Here is a 23852-nt window from a genome sequence, read left to right as displayed (position 1 = left end):
TTGATGAAATTTCATTTGGCCAAACTGCTTTCAGCCAAAACATAATTCAACTCCACTCCCTGCCTACCAGGGCTCCGAAACGCTCTGCGCTGCATTTCTGGTTGTCATGCTCTGCTCACTTGTTAACGTGCTAATGTGTCACTTTGGTTTGGACCTCTGATACCAGTCACTTATCTGAATCATACCTAAAGTGACCAAGCCTCCAGTTTGCCTGTGAGTGAGGGGTTTCCCAGGACATGGGGCTTTCACTGCTGAAACTGGGAGACCTGGGCAAACGAGAACACTTGGTCACCCTAACTATACCCTTCATGCTCTCCAGAACCACATTCTAAAACTCCACTTCAGATTTCCTACCAATAATATTGACTGGACCCACCCATCTCCAGCCCCAGTGCAGGATTCTCAACATTTAGAACCAGTCGTGTCCCCAGATATGGCTCCAATAGCTTACCAAACGGACTCCCATAATCTGAACCCACTTCATCCTCTCATCCCCAAATATCCTTCAGAGGAACCTGCCTCCTGTTCTTCAGTCCAACTGGTACACCTCCTCTCAGAAAACACTGAGCTCATTCCTGCTTAGAATAAAGCCAAGGCGCCACCTGGTCTCCCCGCTGCACCTCCTCAGATCCTCTGAAGCACAGCTCACTTGCCTCCTCCTCCATGAAGCCTGCTCTAATCTACCAAGTTCTTGTAGGTTCTCTAATTAGGAGTTCTCGATATAAAACGCCTTAACTTCAATTGTGCACTTACTTATAATTTATTTCTGTTGTTTTTGTCATTTAGCTCATGTGATCAATGAAATTTTAATATGTGTTGCTCTCATCTCCCAAAAAATGATTTCCTCAAGGCAGTGGACAGGAATTACCGTGTATCCTTCACAGCATCAGCCATACTCATAAAAGTTGCTCAATATTTTACAAATAATGAATAGTAAAAGAGAATACAAAACTGCTTGTGTCTACAGAAGAAAAACAATTATTAGTAAAAAGCTGACTGATATTTCCTTTATTTACTTACAGCTAGGAGGCAATGACAATGACCCAGGTCATAGACAGTGGTGACTCGGGAGGATTATAGCAGGGAAGTAGCAGAGGCGGTGAGCAGTAATCAGATTCTGAATATGCTTTGAAGAGAAAGCAGATGCCATTTCCTGACAGATTGTATATAGAGTGTGGGAGAAGGAGAAGGGTCAGAGATGAGTCCAAGGTGATGAAGTTTTCTCTCAAGCATTCACAGATGTTACTCTATTAGATAATAATTTTTCTTAAGGATTCAAAATAAAACACCAACTGCGAATTTCTGCTTTGAATCTCTATCTTCTCTGTGTGTATAAATATATTTTCACGTGGTCCTTCACTCAGGTACCCAAGAATATCCATCAATTCAGCCATTTTTAAAGTTAATTACTATTCTTCAACAAATCTACAAAGTAAGAGTCATTCATATCCTCCAACCAAAAAAGAAATTATTTTAGATGATAAACTACTTGCAAAGCATTTCCTTTGGACAGCCAGTGCATTATTAAAAGAGTAGAACTCTGATCTGTTTCTTTGAAAGAAGCCGAAAAAAACAGTAGTGGCTTCGATTTTATTAGATTCATCATTTTGGTAACATCACATATTATGGAATTCAGATTAACAGAAAAATTTACACACACAAGAGCTTCTCTGAATATCCTGATTGTCAGGGTTTCTGAAACAAACTTATGTAATAAAGATAAACAAATCTGTAAAAAAAGCAATAATCTGGTTGTGACTATTCAACAGGAAAGTCAGAGGTAGTACCATGTGGTACAGCCACTACAGAGCATTCTTTTGAGGCAGGCTCCACCAAAATTCTTATACACCAAAATAATCTAATTTCTAAATTCACAAAGTATAGAAAGGTAGCCATATAAACATAGTTGTATTCATCTGTCATGAATTTGGAATGTTAACTTTATGTAAATTGCCTTAAATAGAAATACCATCAATATCAATATCTCATTCCACACTAGTAATCTGTTCTTAGCTTACCAGGATCTCTTAGCACACGGGTTGGGAAGTTCCGTCATAGGAATCAGTCCTTGGGCAATGGAATCCCAGCCCCTCTGCCAGAGCAAGAACCCAGGCCTAGGGATGAACACGAGGAGGCAGTGGGCTTTAGAACCAGACTAGGAACTGACAGTACTCTGCCACTTTCTGGATATGTGGGCATCCTCCTTATCCCTATGGGCCTCAATGTCCTCATCCATAAAGCAGAAAAAATAACACTCCTATACTTATTTATGCCTTGGACCTTACTGATAATTTCTGATAAGTGGCTAAGAACTCTCAGAAAAAATAACAATATCTCACATTTATCCAGCACTTTGCAGTTTTCTAAAGTTTTTCATGTACTTTATTTCAACAGATCTTCAGAGTAACTTTCTGAGGTACGGCTGGAAATGTCAAGTACACTGGAAAGATAGACTTTGCTTTGAAGTCAAATGGACTTGAATTTGGATCCTAGTTCACAGCTAATTAGCTATGTATTCTTAGAAAAGCTTATCTTAATGTAGTCTCATCTATACAATGGAGTCAAGAGTAAGTACCCACCTCATAGAGTTGTTTTGAGGAGTAACTACCGTAGAATATAGAAAGCATGTCTTGTAGACAGCAGGCACATAGGAAATGGTTAGCATCAGGGTCCCTCTCCAACAAGAACTCCTCCAACCAGCCCGCATTTGACATATGGGGAAAATGAGGCACAGAGGTGATTAATGAAGATCACAAAGTAAATGCTGGAGCCAGTCTAGAAGCTGAGGCGAGAACTAGAAGACGTGATGGGGCGGGGTTGGGAATGAAGGAGAATTAATCAATCTATGCAGCTACAATTTGAATTTTCCTGGATACAATATTTTCCGAATGAGCCTAAAATAACCTCATGCATTTAAGGCTCAAGAGAATTTGGTCTCATATAAATCTGTATTCTTTCTATTTACTTTTCAATGACTCATATAATAATTTTCTCTTTTTAGCCAGGCACTGGGCTCAGAACCTATTATTGACTATGTTGCCTCAATCTCATGCACAGGAGAAACTTATATTCCATTGACTATCTACATCTGATGTTAATATACTCCTGGAGTAGCTACTTATACGCAGTATACAATAGGAAGAACACTGAATTAGGAGTCAGAAGACGGCTCTTCTGGCTTTGGCTTCCCCACTCTCGGGCTCTGTCACCCCTGGGAAGTCTCATATCTCTAGAACTATTTTATTTCATCTGTAAAATGATGGAGTTCGGCTTTATTATCTCATCCTTTCCAAAGCCAGATTCAATCACAAGTGAAGTACACGCATCTTCTCGAGAGCCTCTTTAATGAGTATGAAGGGAAAAGTAGGCATACAAGCTAATCCAATCACTGCTCTCCCTCTCAGACTTCACCCTACCAAAAGGAAGGTTGGTATGGAATTAAGAGAAATATTTAACTAGTATGTCAATGAAAAGCCAGAATACACAAGCTTGTAAGGTTGGGTGAGGCCTTCTCTGAAATTACATAAAATAATGTAAGCTATCACTTGATAAGATTCTATCAACGTGACTGCTTCTGCATTGTGACAACAGATAGGACCAAATGAACTCACGATGCCCTCCAGTCTAATTTTTTCTGATTCTATCACTGTCTCAAAAACATTTACTCTTGGATATCCGGGAGACGTATCTACTGTTAAAATTCCCCATCTCCCTTCAACATCCAGCATTACTTACAAACCTCAACTTTCTCTGACAATTTGCCTGTTGTCTCTTCTCAAGTACCATGCCTCAGTAGGCTAGATTTCACAAAGCCATGCATTTGAGGCTCAATTCTGTTATTTCAAAACAGCAAAAGTAACTGTCTCTTGTTTTGGAGGGAAATAATAATCCCCATAGTGTGTAAACAAATATAATTCTAGAAGGGGCTATGGGTCATTTGGTATTTCAGCTGCATCCGTCTGTGACTTAACTTGGTGTTTGTTTACTTGTTGGCAGGCTGTTGTCCACATGTGGACAATGTAAGAAAAACCATGATTGTGAAATTCGCTAAGGAACAACTCATTGTATTGAAAAGGTAGTAAGTTGTGAAAATCCAGACTATCCAGCTAAATGACTAATGAGTAGTCAACACAAAAGGAAATCATCTTCAAACAATTCTTGGGCTTACAAATCCAAATAATCGATCCCAGTATGGGGGGAAAAAAGTCTAGACTCCTACTCAGTAATCAATAGGAAGTAGGAGACGAGTCATTGAAAGTAGAGAAAAGAAAATATAATGAAATAGTAAGAATTTCATATTGAATATCCTCTCACTTAACTCTTCTTTATTAAAACTCTGATTCAGAGTAAACCTGTGTATCAATATCATTTCTATAGAGCTCAATATATAAAGCTGATAAACATCAGGAAAAAAATCATTTCCACAGTAAATTCACAAAATATACCTATTACTATTAATCTAACAATAAAATTAAAAACCTCTAAAATGAAACAGAACTAATAGATGATAGCGTTCCAATTTATTCACTCCCTTCCCAGTAGGACTGCACCAAGCTGCCTGCGGCTCACAGTGCTGCCCGGAGGGTGTGTGCTGTAACAGGTCTGACCAGGTGACTTGCACTGACCCATGAAATGTGATTAGAAGCAAAGTGACCCACGTCCAAGTGAAAGCTTCCAGAGTCAGCCCATGTTTGGGCCACTGCTCTTTCCTCGATACCAGGAAAACACGTGTCCCTCGTAAGGACTGTTCCTTCAGATACCACGTGGAACGGAGCTATGGAAAGAGTTGCAGCCTCCAGCACCTCATACTCGTGTGAATCAGAAATAAATCTTTGTGGCTATAAACCACTAAGAGTTTAGGGTTGTTTATTAGAGCAGTCCGCTGCAAAATTTCACTGATACAATAACTTATGCAAAATAATATTTTTTAAAATTGTGTTTTTTTGAGAATAAGAAAACATTTTGACATCAAGGAAAATAATGTGAGGCAGAAAAATGAGAGATGTATTTAAAATAATGAATAGTGCAGGATAAGCTAATTTCATGTTAGAGTGCATTAATCAGGTCCTACAAGAAAAATGAGGTTTTAAGCAAGTACAAATAAAATTGTCTCTTTTCTAATCACAGCTCATAATCAGCCACACAGCAAGGAAACAGTTTAATATGATTCCTAAGAACAGGATACTATGTTAAACAAAAAATCAAGTCTATAAGCAAAGAATATCAATTACAAATCACTAAGACATGTACATATCTTTCTCTGAGTGAATCGAACAGATAGTCATGTCTGAAGCATCTTAGAAAACAAGTCTGACATCATGGAGAAGAGTCTACAGAAAAGATGAGAAGAATAAAAAGAAACAGATGCTACAAAGAAGTCACGTGATCCTGAGAAGCAGTGGCTCTTCACAGAAAAAAAAACAAAAACAAAAAAACTATACTTAACCTTTTTCATTTAAAGATAAGTTAGCAATATTGACAGACCAAGAAATTTTAGAATAAGATAATGCAATGAAGAATAGGGTAGCTACTTTATACACAAGCAATTAGAGGGCGGATTGTGTTCCCACAGCGTATCTGCTCTATTTTACATCAGAAGCTCTTTTAACTGACCTCCATTTAACTGATTCCCAGATTTACCTGACACTCTGCATACCCTAAACTCTGCTGAATGATGCCCAACACAGCCTTCCCAGTGAGGAGACTGCACACCTCTGTCCTCACCATTTGACTTGCATGCTTGCACCCCAAGAGTCAGTTGTGTTTGTTCCCACATCTGTTTATACCACTGGTACAAGTTATTGTAATTATGTAACAACTCAATATTACATAAACCAAAGATACATGACTAAGAAAAATTTAATTGTTTCTAAGAAAATCAATTGAATGTTTTGAAAAGACTCAAAGGTAAGTCCATAAAAAAAATGTCAAATTACACAAGGCAAAGTAATTATAAAAGTGGGGGAAATCGCAAATCTGGAAGGATTCTGCACTCAGGTTGCTTTGCAAGAGTCTTTACTTTAAAAACAGAAAAACTGGATACTATATGGAGTGGTTATTTAAAAAATATGGTAACGAACTCTACTGAGAGAACTTACACTCAGAACCAAGAAGGCTTTGGTCATAAATCAAAAAATTGGTGAATAAATGTAAATTTGATAAAACTTAAGTTAAAATAAAATGGTTGAAGCATTAATTCTACCATCCCCTACTAGTACAAACTTCTTCTATTAACTGCTCAAGTCTGGTCCATATCACATGAGAACAGAGAGTTTTAACCAAATTATTACATAAGCAAGTCTGAGCCACATATGCCTTCCTAACAGTCTATGCTGTCCCCATCAGAGTATTTACCACCTGATCTGTATTTATTTAGCTGAATCCCCAACTGGGCTGGAAGCAACAAGGGGGAAGGGATTATATCCCCAAATGATATACAAATTATCATTCCCAAAATATTTATTATTCTAAATTGCATAAGAATTAGCTAAACACAGGCCTCTCCTTTCACCTGCCTCCTCCCTTCCCCAAAGACTGTCATCTCCCTGAGGGCAGGCACTACATCATGTTCATCTCTGTATAAATCCAAATACCTGGACCTGGACGCAATACCTTGGTCATTGCAGGCTACCAACAAAGGATCTGCTGAACTGAACTAAGAGAAAAAAGAACCGTCATTCCCTTTTGAACTAATAAAACAGTAAAGGCAAGAATGTCATTCAGGAAAGTAGAAATCACTAGGAAAAGAGTTTTAGAATCAATTTCCCATTCCTAACATCTTAAGAATTCAAAAGTTAGCCAACAGTTGGGAGTGTTTTAACCAACTGGAAATCAGAGAACAAATTAGACAAGATGTCTCCCTGGAAAGAGGACCAGAATCAGGCCAAGCACACCTCACTTGATATTGTTATTGTTGTTAGTGCCGCAGAGTCACTCCGACTCCTAGCGCCCCTGTGTACAGCAGAGCGGAACCCTGCCTGGTCTTTCTGTGCCATCCTGTCACCTTCCAGGTCTATATCAGACAATGCTCCACTCTATTCACAGGGTTTTCATGGCCAATTTTTTTCAGAAGTGGGTGGCCAGGTCCTTCTTCCTAATCTGTCTAGTCGGGAAGCTCCACGGAAACCTGTCCACCAAGGGCGAACCTGCTGGTATTTGAAATACCGGTGGCATAGCTTTCAGCATCACAGCCACATGCAGCGGCTGCAGCATAACCGAAAGATAGGTGGTATGGTTCCCCGACCAGGAAATGAACCCGGGCCTCAGCGGTGAGAGCACCGAATCTTCACCACTAGACCACCAGGGCTGGCTTCACTCAGTATACTGAAAGTTAATTCAAAAACCTGTCAGAGAAACTGAATATTCATTCGACACATTTACTGTAGCACATAGCATGCACAATACTGCAGAATACCCACACTCGTAAGAATACTCACACTGGTCCTGCTGGATTGTACATGCTTTCGGTGGAAATAGAACAAATTGGTTAAACAATGATAAAGAGCAGCAAGGGCCAAGATACTTGTACAGAGAGTAGCAGCTGTAGAATTTCTGGAGGTATTTTCACAACGGCACTTGAAATTTACCCTGAAACTTGTAAACTGGTTAAATTTTGGAGAAGATAAGATCAGGAGGAAATCGGTTAAATGGGTTTATTAAAGTACAGAAAAAACTCCAGCAAGGTCTCAGCACTGCAAAGGACAGATCTGCACTATGGAAAGCAGCAAACCTACCTAGAACATCGGGTATTACAGAAAAGTTGTAGAAAACTAGACTGAAAAAGCAGCCTTAATATGTGAAGGGACTAAAGAGTCAGGCATAGATTAAACGTTCCCAGTGGACTGCAGCACTTGAGGAAGATTATAAGGCAACCACATGAGCCCGATGTGACAGGAAAAAACCTTGAAAGTAGAAACCTGTAAGAAATTTTGTTCATTTGATCAATATGACAGTTAATTTTACGTCAACTTGATTGGACCACAGGGTGCCAGATATTTGGTCAAACATTATTCTGGGTGTTCTGTGAGGGTGTCTTTGGATGAGAGTTACATGTGAATCCACAGACTGAGTAAAGCAGATCACCCTCCACAATGTGGGTGAGCTCGTCCAATTGGCTGAAGGCCTGAAGAGAACCAAAGGCTGACCCTCCCCCGAGTAAGAGAGAATCCCTCCTGCCCGATTGCTTTCACACCGGGACTTTGGTTTTTTCCTGCCTTTGGACTCCGCTGAAACATCGGCTCTTGCTGTATCTCAGGCTTGAGGGCCTTCGGACTCAAACTACACCAACAGTTCTCCTGGTTCTCAGGCCTTCAGACTCGCACTGGAACTACACCATCAGCTCTCCCGGGTCTCCAGCTTGCTGATGCATCCTGCAGATGTGGGGCCTTTTCAGCTCCACAATCATGCGAGCCATTTCCTTATAATATATCTCTTCATATATACATATATATAAACACATACCCTATTAGCTCTGTTTCTCTGCACAACCATGACTCATACAATCAAACTTGAAATTTAATACGTTAGTTATTTTGCCACAATAGAATCTATTTGAAAAAAACTAAAGTACGTTTGAAATAACTTCTGGTCAAAGAAAACATATTAACCTAGATAAGAATGTAGCATTAAATAACCTACAAATAATTTCAGAGGAATAATCCTTCAATATCAATAATTTTTAATTCTGCATTAGTTTTCATTTTAACTAAGACAGAAATACTTCTGATAGAGATGAGTAATTCATTTGAAAAAAAAATTTTTTTGAGCACTTATGTGCCAAGAACTATGCTAGGACTAAGTGTAGCACAGTGAAATAAAATAGATAGAGTACCCACCTTCCAAGAGGTTACAGACTAGAAGTGGAGACTGCCATTAATCAATCACCAAAGAAATGGAAAATAAGGTGATGAAGGCGAGGACAGAGAGGAACATGGTGCGCCTGGAGTATACCACAGAGAGGGCTGACCTAGTCCAGTGTTCAGGGATGGCTTCCTGGTAAAGTGACGACTTAGCTCAGACTGGAAGGAAATGAATAGGAGGAACATAGCAAAGGGAAAATGGTGTGTGTGTATGTACACATGTGCGTGTGCATGCATGCATATTTGATAAGAGTGGGGCAAACAGAAGGAACTCACACATACAATAAAGAGTACAAGCTGTAAAAAAGAATTAACATGAGTGGCTAAGTAGGTAGGTGGTTTCAGAGAAGCCAAAGGAAGAGAGTGTTTCAAGATGGAGGTATCTGTCAACACCTAATGTTGCTGAGAAAATTTAGTAAAAGGAGGTCCAAAAAGCCTTGAGTGGTTTAGTGACATGGAGAGCACTGGTGACCTGAGGGAGAACCACTACACGGCTGGAGGGAGGCAGAAGCCAGGTTAGTGTGGGTTGCAGAGTATGCTGGAGGTGAGAAAAATGGAGACCCAGCATTCAGACAACTCAAGGATGGAGAAAGGATCTCTGCTGCAGGGGAACATGGGAGCAAGGGGGAAAGATTTTGAAAAGAAAGAGAAGTTTGTTTAAAATCAATGAGAAGAATCCTGTTGAGAGTGAGAGAGTAAATATCAAATGCAGAGAAAGGATAATCTACAATGTAAGTGTTCATCAGAGGGAGGAATACACGCAGAAGGCTTACTTTTAAGAAAGAGGAGGGGACACTTCTCTACGCTGGGAGAAAGCAAAGAGAATGAGTGCCATTGTAAGTAAGTGTGCATGTTTGATGTCAGAAGTTGAGGAATATGTAAGTATTATTTACATCACCTTTCTTAACATTCACAAAAATAAAGAGGACATGTATCTTCTTACACCATCTTCCTAATTTTCATGTATCTCCAAACATTAAAACAGGCTACTTACAATCTTTTATAGAAACATACTCTTAACCACTGAACCCCAGATAAAGTGCCTTCAATCCTAAATGACTTTTATCTGTGATTTCTCCTGTAAGGGAGCCATTTCACTAGCTTTGGCATTAGACCAGTTATAAAAATCACAATTCGTTCATTAAAAATGTATTTAAAGCATATATTCATCATTGTTCTAAAATGTACATGTATTCCTCTGAGTCTTCTAGAAAAAAATTGACTACTGTGCCCATCGTCTCTCTCTTTCTGGGAGAATCTGGACACCAAAATTGCATGTCAGACTGCCCGGGGCAAAAAGCTCTGTTCCACCACTTCCAGGCTCCATAAACTTGAGCTCAGCTTTCTCCACTGTAAAATGGGGTTAATACTACTACTTTGGGGGGAACTATTAGAATTAAATCACATAAGGCTGATGCAGAAAGGTGGTAAGTTTTTATAATGGGTCAAAGGGGCACAGTTTGAAATCTCACTTCATAAGCATGCATAATCAGTTTTTATTTGTTTTGTTTTGTGTTTACTTATTGATTGACTTTCTAAAAGTAAAATTTATTATGAGGTTTCCCCGTAGGTTTTAGATGATGTCAACAGAGTTAAAAATCATACATGTTATTCAATAACAAGGTGCAAAGTATTTCAAGGGATTATTATATATCCCTTCATATACAACGTGACATTGGTCTCACCATGAATTGAAACAAAGCAGAATGTATTTACAGAAGTTTATTACAAGCATATAAATGCTTGATAATAAGCATTTTAAATTTGATAAAAGTAAAAAACAAGCTACATATGAGCATACAACATTCCAAAGTCTAGAAATGGGCATGGAATTAAGTCACACAGGGAAAACCCCCGCAAGCCTAGCTGGATTCACATGCTGTTGCTCAGAGCAGAGCAAGGTTAACACTCAGCAAGAATGACCATGCCCCTTCTTGTTCCTGTCTCCTGTCTGAAAAACTAAGAGAACAGACAGATGTGTAAACCACCACACAATGTACATAACTGTATCTCAAAGGACTTCATTAACCACAGGAAAGGAAACCAGGAAATGTTGTTGCTTCAATCTCAGCCCACTGAGGTGAATTAAATAAAATGTTTATTAAATACCAACTTAAGAAATCACACACACTTTAGTCAACTGATTACCCATTTAATTAAATATAATAAAAAGAGTGTGTATAGTTTTGACATGTCAGCCATTATAATGATATATTTAATTACTTTCCAGACTCTCATTAAACAAAGCTCCAAGTGAAAAGAAAAGCCACACTCAAATCACAAGAACTCTCTTCCACTGGACTCTGTACCTTCTTAATACAATAAAGCACCATAGACAGCAGCCCACAACTCAGTAAGTAACCTTCCTTTTCCCTTTCCCCAAGCTGTCTTTTCAATCAGGGGAGATTCCCAAGGAGGACTAAGACACAATTAAGAGTGATTAGATTAGGTTCTCAGATAACATTTTTCCTAAGGTTGTGAGCCAGTTTTCTGAAAATTCTCAGAATTTAATATACTTAGCTGTTGTGTAGGTTACATTAATTGAAAGATATATAAATTATAAGAGACATTTTATACCTTCTTTTGAATAATATTTTATTAACTCAGTGATGGAATGTAGAACTTCACATTTTACATTGTATTGCTCAGGAGTGGCTGACCTTTTATGAGAATCTATTTACGCACTGGATGAAGTACAGTTTTCTTTGAATAGAAATGTCCCTAGAAAACTCAACTTCCATTGATAAAGAACTAAATGTGGCTAATTCTAGTGTTCCGTGTTACACGCAGTTAAGTAAACTGACTTCATTTTGCAGTTTGTTTATTGACTAATTTAACACCAATCATTAAAAAAAATCTAAAACTCATCATAAAATGTATGTCCAATTTTGAAAAATAAATGCCATTTCCTTCTTTATTCACACAAAAATATCTCGCCTAGCAACAAGTGGTGTGTATGCTTAATTTCAGGTGTCTAGATTTTAGTTGTAACTCTTAATATATATATATTTGTTAGTTTAATTTCCTCCTCTGATAAACGGGGTATTTGTGTTGTTTGCTTCACTGCATCTGTAACAAATGCCTCTTCTTCTCATTATATTTTTTAGCAACTAAAAGATTTTAAACTTTCTTTTTAATTTCTACCATATCTGTTCTTAAATCCTGTAATGATATAGTCCAGTTCCAGTGGATTTAACACAATGTAGATGAATTCTCAAATACTCATCTTTCATTATTACATTTGTTAAGTGTGACTTGAAAGAACCCCACTCCTTCACAGCCAATACCTCCTTTCCCATTCACCTTTGTTTGCCACATCATTATTCTCTATCCCAGGTTTCTGAGCTAAAACTCATCCAGACTGGACTGTCTGGTTGTTAATCAACAGAGTACCTGAATTTAAGGGTCTGATTGTCTGTGGTCATATTTGTAAAGACTTTTGACATAATGACAAGGTGCTGTTGGCCACATAGTCATCTGGCTGAGAGATTAAAATCCTTACACAGTAGATTGAAATGTGTACTCGCACACTAGTACACACTCAGCACTCAGAGTAAAAACGTGACACTCTGCCTGACCAAACACTCCCACGCACATCAACTCAGGCCAGAGTTCAAGTGGAAGCATTTGCTTTCTGTTATTGCAAAGGACACAGACATAAGCTTTTTCCAAATTGACAAGGCACATCAACTAGGCGCACCACATCAGCAAAGAGGCTAAAAAGAGAGCGGAGGAGGCCCGGTCGAGGAGCACTCATGAGCCCCCTAGATGTATCCGCGTGGGCAAGCAGCGGGAAAACTAACATAACTGACCCAGACTGCTCCTGAGGAGCCTGTGCCAGCGACAGAAATACATATGTAAATAAATCCTTTCTCTAGGTGAAACCATGGACCTATTAGGTAGTTTAGGTTTCTCTTCTGGAGGTATTGGGAATATTTTAAATTAAATATTTTTTTCAGTTTTGAATTTTAAAGGTTTTAAATGAAGTGTTCAATAGAATTTAATTTTAAATTAATAATAATAATAAATTTAAATTAAATATTATATATAAGACTTGGCACTTTTCTCCCAGAAGAATAATTTCACAGATTTTCTATCTTCAATTGCACTTCATACTTTCCCTATCACCAACCGTTACCAAAGGTCCAACATCAATTAGGAAACAAACGTTCTGCAGCCCTCTAGCTTCCTTTTGGTTAAGAGCCCACAGAGGTGGGCTTTGCTGGGTTATGAAATTACGAAAGCAGCACATGAGCCTTTTAAATGATTCTAGGGACAATACCTACTCGTATCCAGCATTCCCCATTCTGGAAGGTCTCTGAGAGCAGGCAGAATGTAGTTGTGTTCTCCAAGAAACAATCGGCCTGCAGAAAATTCGCTTCTTTAAAAAAGCTGAAAAGGAACTTAGCATAAACAATGATAACGATCTTAAACCTCTCTCTAAGGTCGCCAAACCACTGTATCTAATAAAGCTCTCTGCAGAGCACAATAAGACACCTTCCCCACGGGACACTGCTTGTGTCTATAAAGTCCAGCTGTCTTTCCAAACAGAAGACAGGCCACACAGCCACAGCCAGTACCATGTCACAGAAAACAGTACTCAGCGACTTAAGCAGGGTTCCCCATGCATCCGACAACGGAGCAACTCAGTAGCAGGGAGCCCGGCTGCTGCTGCCCACAGTCAAGAGCAGGCCCGTTAGGATTCGGTCATTCCATGCAGCAGGTCGTCCTCTGAGTGGTGAATATTTACTGAGAAGTTTTCTACATGTTTAGAATTATATTAGCTACCTTGAGAGGAACTTAGGAGAAATAAAACAGATTTTGCTCTGTTTTCTATAGAGACAAAACTATAAAACCAAAACTACAAACCTGGCAGGGGTAGTGATCATGAAATTACTTGGTAACAGATATTGGCACATAGAGGGGCACTGTGTTTTACATATATTATCTCATTTAATTTAATCCACACAAAACCCCAATGAAGTAGGTATTATTGCCATTAATTCACATAGAGAAACCAAGTTTTAAACATTGTTTTTACCGCTATGAAGATAGGAACTAGATCATCTTTTTAACTATAACGTCTCCAACGTTCAGCACAAGCCCTGGCACAGCAGATGTCGGGAGCTATCGGTTGAAGGAATGAGTTGAGTAAACAGCTCAGCGGGCAAGGATCATAGCCAGGAACCCACTGATTAAAACTGCCTTTCTTAATAGTACCCAAACTGGGCTGGGCTCTGCATTCCTTCTGATTCTGTATCAAGTGCTTGTACTGTCCATGCACTCTAACCCTACCCCATCCTCTATAAAGCAAGTTTTCCCCATTGATCATGGCAGTGGCAAACCTTAAAGAGGGCCCCCACTGATGCCCCACCTCCTGGTATTCACACCCTGGTGCATCCCCCTCCTGCACTGTACCAGGGTGGGTCTGTGTCTGTGTCTATGTGACTAACGGCATCCTACAGAAGTGATGGTATGGTATGTCATTTCCAAAATCAGGAAAGATTGCTGCTCTCTCTCTCACATCACTCTCTCTGGGAGAAGCAAGCTGCCATGTGGTATGCAGCCCTAGGGAAGGCTCACATAGTTAAGAATGGAAGCCACCTGCTATAGCCATGTGAGTGAGTTTGGAAGTGGAATCTCCAGCCATAATCCAGTCTCCAGAGACTTCACATTGTCCCAGCTGGCTGCTTGACTGCAACTGCCTGAGTCCCAGGGCAGAAACTCCAGAACCCCCCACCTAAGCTGCTCCCAAATGACTGACTCTCAGAAAATGTATGAAATAATAAATGCTTGTTGTTTTAAGCTGTTAAAATTGGGGGGTACTTATTCACCCCTATGTTCATTGCAGCATTATTCACAATAGCCAAGATGTGGAAGCAACCCAAGCACTCATCAACTGATGAATGGATAAAGATGTGGTATATATATACAATGGAATACTACTCAGCCATAAAAAAAGACAAAATCATCCCATTTGCAACAACATGGATGGACCTTGAGAGTATTATGTTAAGCGAAATAAGCCAGACAGAGAAAGACAAACACTATATGATTTCAATCATATGTGGAAGATAAACACAGGGACAAAGAGAACAGATTAGGGGTTACCAGAAGGAAAGGGGGTTCAGGGGTGGGCATAGGGGTACAGGGGCACATATACATGGTGACTGACAAATAATCATGTACAACTGAAATTTCACCATGTTATAAACTATTATGACCTCAATAAAAAAAATTGGGGGGAAATTCATTACACAGCAATAGATAATGTAATCACAAATACACACAGATAAGATAGGCGAGATGAAAATCATTCTGAAAATTAGCTCAAAGTCACGCTCTAATTCATAGAACCCTTGTGTTAGTCAAGGGCAACCACACATTCTATTTTACTGCTGTGTGGACACGGACACTGGGAGGCGGGGCTGGTCTTCAGTGGAGGTAGCAGAGGAAACACCTGTATGGCTTCTGGATTGAGAGGCACAGAAAGTCCCACCTACTCACCCAACCTGACACACTCTGATTCTGAAATTTTACTATTATTAATTTTAAGAAATCTAAATGTTAACTTTAACACATTTTTAACATATTAGCTAACAGCTAAAATGAGGAGAAAGGAACGAAAGGGAAAAAGAGGCACAGACAGATCCCGCCTGGACACCACCTTTAGGTGAAGGAGAAGAAGATGCAATGCTTCGTAATGAAGGAAGGAGACTTTGGGAACTCAAAAAAGATCCAGGAAAACATGATATAAATAACTTTAAAATATATTTTTAAAAAATTAAACTTTTGAAAATTTTCAGCAGTTTCAAAAATATCTAAATAAGTTCAGAAACAGGGAAGGTTTTTAAAATCTGAATTTATTCTTTTACAAACTACCTCAACTCTAATGTATTAGAGCACAGAGGTTAAGAGAGCAGACAAGGAAGACAGATCACCTGGGTTCAACTCCTATCCAGCTGCTCACTGGCTGTGGGGCGGTAGGCAAGTGACTTAGACTCTGGTGTCAGTATCCTCATCTGACAAACGGAGAGGATAAGTACAGTCAGTACCTTCCTAGTAGGGTCACAGGAAGTATTCAGGTTATAATACATACGACCACTTACTGGCACATAGTTAAGCATTCAGTAAGTGTTAGCTGCCATCATCATCATCATTGTTAAGGATTAACATATATTTTAAGGTTATCACTATATATAACTTAAGGATATTTCTATAAATACTCATTTGCCCTGTCAATAAACTACACCTGAACGAAAATAATAAATTGATAAGTAATAAAATTCCCCTACTCCCCACAGGAATGTATGGCCACAGTAGGGCTGGTCCTTAAAACCTCATAGGATCGGGGCCAGCCCCATGACTTAGTGGTTAAGTGCGCGTGCTCCACTACTGGCAGCCGGGGTTCGGATCCCACGTGCGCACCAACACACCGCTTGTCCAGCCATGCTGAGGCGGTGTCCCACGTACAGCAACTAGAAGGATGTGCAACTATGACATACAACTGTGTACTGGGGCTTTGGGGAGAAAAAGGGCAAAAAAGGAGGAGGATTGGCAATAGATGTTAGCTTAAGGCCGGTCTTCCTCAGCAAAAAGAGGAGGATTGGCATGGATGTTAGCTCAGGGCTGATCTTCCTCATACACACAAAAAAACACCTCATAGGATCAATTGCTTGTAATTTTACTTTAGTTTAAACTTTTACCCTAATGAAAGACAAATATGTACCTTAGTGGAATATAATTCATTACAAGATCTTTCAGTTATTTAACTGATATTTTTATGGTATTATTGAACAAAATCATTAGACAATTGCATCTTACTATTCTGTAACAGACACATTCTAGAAAATATTGTATAAATACGATTTGTATAAATCTGATAGGAAAAAACAGAAATAGAGAAGAAACAGAATTAGAGGAAACTATTTATAATTTTGGGTATAAGTGATAAATCCTTCTGAAAGTTCTATTTCTTGGTTGCTTGGTTGTACCACTGCTATTTAAATTCTGCATCAACACTATTTGATAAGCCTGTGGATCTCGGTGGCTTGATGACAACAGAGCAAGTCCTCTCCGTGCTTCAAAAACATCCAAGTTGCTGCTCTCTTTGGAGATCCACATTTGATCTCCCAGCTCCGCCATACTGAAACATCATGTGTCGCCAGAAAAGACTCCAGGACAGACCGCCCTAGACTGTCCATCCTCACACAAGGCAGAGGTAGGAGAGCAAATAATATGTAATAAAATAGCTCTGCTGGTAATGGGAAAACCAAATCGACATGGGAATTGGGGTGGAGCTGTGTTGATATCACAAGCTTGGCCTAATGCCCAGGGCCTTTAGCTTATTTAGACCATCCCCACACCCTGACACCCCGCATGAGGTGGACCAAGACCCAAGTGTTTTTCCATACTCTCCTTGTTCTGAGGACACCAAGCCAACTTTTCATTTATGTTGATAACCTATTACGAAAAGTCCCAGGGAAGATAGGACTGGAAATATGACCTTAAGAAAATGAGATATAACAACCCTCTCTCTCTGAAATGCCCAAAGGAGTCAAAGTTTCAACTTTAAATGACATAATTCTGTATTTAAACAAATAATTTTCTACCAAAAGATCAGGTATTTTTTAAAGCCTGCAAAACACTGAGTAGGTCAAATTTTTTTTTAAATATTACAAGATATGTTTTTCCTTTAGTGTAACAAAATTAGCATTTAATAAGAATCACCCATTTCTTATGGAGTTTAAGAATTCTTCTGGTTCATTTTAAGCCACATCTTTCACATTTAGAATTTTCTGGTTTAGCTGGAAATATTTTTCAGAAGTCTGAACATACAGTTCAAATGATTATTCTGAAATGTGTGCATGTGGGAAGAACTGTTTGCTTACCAGATCCTTCTTCAATAATTCAGATACTTAAATCATCATTTCCAAAGCAAATTTTCCAAAATCAAATAAATTGCAAAACTAGAAATATAATCGAGTCTCCAAGAAAGACTTCCAATCCTTTGCCAAAACAGACCTCAAATTCTTAATCCTTCATCCAAAAAAACTGGACCCAGTATGGACGTTTTCCACCAAGCAAGCCACATAGCCACAAATGTTTCTCATTTACTCACTCTCGGGATATACAGCTCAAATAAAAAATTTCCTGAATACCCCAAATTTCAGATGCAATTTGGAATGCAAGTGATTCATAATGTTATGCAGGAAACATTATAATCTTCTCTTACCAACTCAGTGTTTCTGGAATGCAAACCTCAGGAGATTACTGCAACCAATCAGAAGGCTGCCATCACTATGAGCCATATGACCAGACTATTACGCTCTCTGCACCTAGCTCAGATGTGATCTTGAACTCTGAGCAATCTCCTACTCCAGCTACTGTTCAAGTAAGAAAGACGCTACCTCTAGGGAGCTAACAGAGATCCATACTGCGCTCCATGGCAAGAAACATGGTCACAGTGCACTCGACCCCCCTCCCAGAAAAGGCCAAGGCAGTGTTAAAAGGAATGAAAGGCATTGTCATCACTTCTTCACCAAAGACTCTCACGGCGGCCTCTGAACAGACACAGATTCTAATTAAATTCAAGTGTGAAACTTCACAGAGCCTCTGGTTAGTTTATGAGTCCTATTCTAATCCCATCCTTACCTTACCTCCCCTTATGAAGTCAAACAATAACTTCTTGGGGTACCAAAGTTGCAATAGTCATCTTCTGTAGATTCGTATTGTCTTTCAAGGAAAGAAACACAGTTGATATAGAGGAAGAAAAGCACTACAATGAAAGCACAGGATGAACATGAAAACTGTGTAAGTCTTAGCAATTGTGGTTACTAAAAAAGAGAAGTGTAGGTGGCTATAATATGATGAAATAAATAGAGCACAGAGTAGCAAATGCGGGTAGTGAGAGATGGAGATAAACACTTAGATAACTCAAGGGAGCGTTAGAAGCAAAATGTACAGTTAAAGGGAACTCTTAGACAAGGATGACCTGAGGGAGTTTGAGGCAAAATCCAAAGCTGAGCATGTAACACCTTGAAAGTTTGGGCAAATAGAGAGCCACTGATACTTCAGAAATAACAGCCAATAGGAAGAAATTTCTCAAACTAAAGGATTTTCAGGAAAGCTTAAAATCATTAGTTAAGCATATGGAGAAAATAATCTAGTTTAAATAGAATAACGTTCTATAAAACATAATAATGAAGAACCTACAAAACAATGGCTTTACCTAACGTACATTCCATGATTCTACAGGCAATTTTGACATTGGTAACATTTACAAAGAAACACTCAAATTGAGTCTATAAATTAAAATTGTCACATAACTGAAGATCCTGTGAGATGAGTTTGCCTCAGGAAACCATGAAAAAATATAATGGAAAAAATTTAATGTCTACACAAACACAAAAAAGACAGATCAGTTTAAATTTGTGGTTGGATCAATGCATGTCATGAATAATCTATAAAGTAGCTTGAATATCTCTTAGCTGCCAAAAGATCCTATATTCCATCCCAACCCAGCCTTTTGGTAAGAGTCATCTCTCATTTATCCATACAAAATGAGACAGTAAACACATTGGTTATCCAATACTTATTTGTACTCAAAAAATAACACCAGGAAATGGAATATTCTAGATGACTATTTTCTGGTCACTTTAAAACCTAATTCTGTGCATTTTTCTCTCTTGCCAGTGTTGGTTGTATGCTCAGAATTGAGTGAAATCAGCATAACCCTCAGCAAATTATTAAACTCTCAGAATTTTTATGAGTAAATGACATGATATATATGAAGCTTCTAGAACAGTGTACATGGTAAATACTCAAGGAAATGTCAGTTTCCTTATTCTTTTCCCTTCCCTCTTGCTTCTGCCAACCATAGCTTTGCTTCCCTTCTGCAGTTTAGGATCCAGGAGCTGGGTTTTCACATGGGATCAGTCAATTCTCTGACAGAATGTAATGTTTCTTCTTAATCATCCATCTGATCAATGAGTTTTAATTATAGGGCCCCTCTAAAAACTTCTTGCCTTAACTTTTTCTCTTCTTACCTTAATTTCTACTGAGGGATAATCTAAGTTCAATTCATAGTTTGTTTCAGAGCCTAATGTTATGTGCAGCACTATACTAGGGATACAGGGATACAGAATTCAATAAAACATGGTTCCCACCCGGGATGATTAATTTTATTTGTCAACTTGACTGGGCCACAGGGTGCCCAGGTAGCTGTTTGAGTGTTTCTGTGAGGGTGTTTTCGCATGAGATTAACATTTAAATAAATGGACTTGAGTAAAGCAGACTGTCCTCCACATGTGGGTGAGCCTTGTCCAATCAGTTGAAGGCCTGAATAGAACAAAAGGGTGACCCTCCCCCGAGTAAGAGAGAATTCTCCTGCCTATGGCCTTCAAACTGGAACATCTGCTCTCCCAGCCTGACAGCTTTTGAAGTGGGACAGCTTTTGAAACTCTTCCTGGTCTACAGCAGCCGTCCAGTCCTCAGTCTCAAACCAGAACATCAGCTCTTCCTTATACTACACCAGCCTGTGGCCTTTAAACTCAAGGTGGGGCACTGGCTCTGCAGATTCTAGACTTGCCAGCCTCCATAACTGCATGAGCCAATTTCTTACAATACATCTCTCTGTGTGTCTGTCTCTGTTCCTGTTTCTGTCTCTGTCTCTCTCTATAGATATAGATAAATACAGACACAGATATAGATATATAGATATAGATATAGATATAGATATACAGATTCAACTGGTTCTGTTTCTCTGGAGACCCCTGAATAATATACTACCCTCAAGAAACTACAAGTCTAGTCATGAGGATATACCCAAGTAAACTTTCTCCATGAAGCCTTTCCCAAACAACAACACAGAATATTTTGCTATGAGCCAGATAAACCATCAAATAGAAAACTATCAATAAACATTCACTGAATGCATTAAAAGGACTTGAAAGCAAGATCTGCCAAGGACAATATCAGACCATGTAATCCATTCCCTCAAGAATTCTCAAAAGTAAGTGATCTGTTTACAGCTAGGTGTCAATTTACAGCTAGGCCTGCCCTTTCCTGCACAGACTGACTAGATGAGATTTCTCTGCTTTTAGGAGTTACTGTTATCTGCAGCAGGTCATTGAGAAATAAATTTAAAACAGGGTATACAATTACAAATTAGCTCATTCCCCTCACAGTGCATAGTACTAATAAGAAGCAAATAAGCTCACTTGAATGGCAGCCAAATTCTTCTGCTCCTGAGATGGTGCCTCATGAACGAAGCGAAGCCAGTTGGAGTGTCGTGGGTTGGTAGCATCCAAAATGTACAGAACTTCTCCCTTACTCCCACGAACCTGAAACATAAAAGGCTCCTGAATTTGAAGTCAGTACCAGTCATACTAAAATTATCAAGGTTAGAACATGGTATTTTCTCCTAAGTGTATACCTTTCTTATTAACAGGTGTTAAATAGATGCTGGATTAACATCCATTCTTCCCCTTAAACATAAGGACAAATAGAGCCTACTATTTCATTTGGCAGATGTCTGGATGACTCACAATTGTAATCAACTCCCAGAAACAACCTGTGCTGATGGCTCTTTTCTGGTCCAAATTATTTCTTTGTATATATATTTTTGAATATATGTGTTAAATTGCAATTGTTCAGAGGATAACCATAATTGCAATTCATCCCCTTTTTCCACAGACAAGGTAGTATGGCTTGGTTCCCCAATTAAAGGGGCGGAGCTGGAGCAATCCTTTCAATTTCTCTCTCCACCTGCTTGCTGAATCATTTCCATACGATGAGAATTTGCTGATCTAACCAGTGGAATCTGATATCCATTGAGCCACAATTTCACATTTTAACTAGTGGATGCACATAACAAGTTCCATTTTGTCTTTACATGGTCTGCTCCTGGCTTGGTGCGAAGGACAGTGGGCGCTCTACTTTCTGTTTCACGCCATAAGCCCTCCTGGCCAGATCTACTCAACTTTCAATTTGGGGGAGGAGAGTAACTGCCAAAGGAGCAGGCTGTCCATTGGACATTCCTGAATACAGGTCGCTTCGAATCCAGCTTCCCTAAAACCCCTGTCTTGTAGGGTACTGGGTACTTGCTCAGTTTAATAAAACATATACCAGTCTTTATCCCACACTCATTTTTTGTTTATATTCAGTTGCAATCCAGAGAGGAGAGGAGAAGGAATGAGTGATTAGCACTCCAGATCTCCAACACCAAGTAACACAAATACACAGACTATAAATTCAACTTTGTAGACTTGAGGTGGGGAAAAACAGATTCCTGATTTCCAAAATTTTATTTTATAAAATAAAGCACAACCAGCCTAATAAGATATGTATTTTCATGACACATTTGGACAATCATTTATTCACTCAACAAATACTTACTGAGTCCCTACCACGTGCCAGATACTGCTTAAGGCACTGGGAATCTTTCAGCAAATGAGAAGGATAAAGCCTAATGTCATAACACTTAAGAGTAAACAAGCGTAGAATATAACTTCAGGTAAAGATAAGCCTTGAAGACAACCAAAGCAGAGTAGGAGGACACACAGTGAGGATGTGACCAGGGAGCCAGGCAAACAAAGGGTTACTGAAGATCTAGTTAACTAACATAGTCTGTCCAGTGTTTTTCAGTCAGAGAAAGTATGTGTTCTGTTTTGCAGAAATTGATGTCCCGGTTTTGCAGATGTTGCTGTTTTGAAGAGAAACTCACATGTTTGCAGAAAGACTCCCTCCAATTGTTCAAGCACCCTTTTTCAAGTTACCTTAACTCATGAGTATCTTAAATTCTCCTCCTCTGGGAGGGTTCAAACAGCCATTTTTAGATCCTGTGATGTATGTAATAACATGTTTACCTGCTACACATGTGCCTTAAAAGAATATAGTTGTTACACAGTTGATACAAATAAACCTGTTATCTTCTACGCTCTTGTGTATAAAGTCTCCACCGGCACTGGAGACACTGTTTGGGGAGCTATCCCCAGTGTTCTCCATTGTTTGTGCAGGCAATAAACCTCTTCTTCACCTACTTCTGCCTTGGTTGTGCTTTTCAGCTCCACACTGGCCACAAGAGGAACCCACTGAGTTCAGTTACAAGGAGAGAAGGGCTATCTCAGGTGAGGTATCAGGCAGAGCTTCCCTGATGCGGTGGTGTGAGAAGAGATCTAAATGAAGGGAGGGCATAGGCCAGTGGATGGCTGGGGAAAGAGTGTTTCCAGGCAGAGGGGAGCAGCACACAAAAGGCAAATGGAAAAGCCCTGAGTTGGAAACAAATTAGGTCTGTTCAAGGAAAAGCAAGGCCGTGGGGCTGGAACAGATATAGCAACTGAGAAAACGGTGGGCGTTGCAATCAAACAGACTGGCACAGGCCAGATGACGTACCACCACCACCATACAGACCAGGAAGCCATCTACAGAGGTCAAGTTACTCAAAAAGCTGTTAGATAAAAACATCTGCTCCGTGCACTACAAAGACTGATATTTCAAGATTCTAACATACACTGTCTATAAAAAAATACATTTAGCCTGCTCTTGTCACCAACTAGGTGCCTTGGGAAACTCAAAAGGTGGGTTTGGAAGCAATTAACTGTTTTTCCAGGTTGTTTCTTTTCCTCTTGTATGTTAAGGAGATGTAACCACCAGCTGTCCTGAAACTGACCAAGCAAGGCACTCAACAGAGATGTAACCACCAGCCATCCTGAAACTGACCAAACCTCACCACAAGAGCTATGCCCATTACCTTTGCCTTATTTTTAATGCAAGATCTCTCCAGGAGGAGCTTAGGCCTCATTATGTGGAAGCATGTTCTCCAACTGAGCCTGTGCAAGCCAATACTCGCTTCTCCCTTTTGAATATTCATTCCCCAACCAAATAAGAGTTCCTGCTTTCCTTTGTTCGGAGGAAGCCATGACTTTGGAAATGATTCGTCGTTGCCTCCTATTTGCTGCAAATACATTTTACTTTGTGAGACAACTTCCGCTG

At 39.4% G+C, this 23852-nt stretch overlaps 1 protein-coding gene across 1 annotated transcript in view; it reads right to left on the bottom strand.

Moving 5' to 3' along the window:
• The window catches only part of PRDM5 (PR/SET domain 5), a 199892-nt gene that overhangs the window by 108389 nt on the left and 67651 nt on the right, over positions 1–23852 (bottom strand). Inside the window, 1 exon segment of the mRNA XM_087437677.1 lies at positions 21080–21202. Within this exon segment, the coding sequence (XP_087293803.1) occupies positions 21080–21202 (123 nt within the window).

The sequence above is a fragment of the Ceratotherium simum genome, chromosome 12 (genome assembly GCF_057802395.1).
Source record: "Ceratotherium simum simum isolate JZ-2026a chromosome 12, ASM5780239v1, whole genome shotgun sequence".
NCBI classification, from domain to species: domain Eukaryota; kingdom Metazoa; phylum Chordata; class Mammalia; order Perissodactyla; family Rhinocerotidae; genus Ceratotherium; species Ceratotherium simum.
The sequence above is the reverse complement of the archived record's forward strand: the minus strand, read 5'-3'. Positions and strand labels throughout refer to the sequence as shown.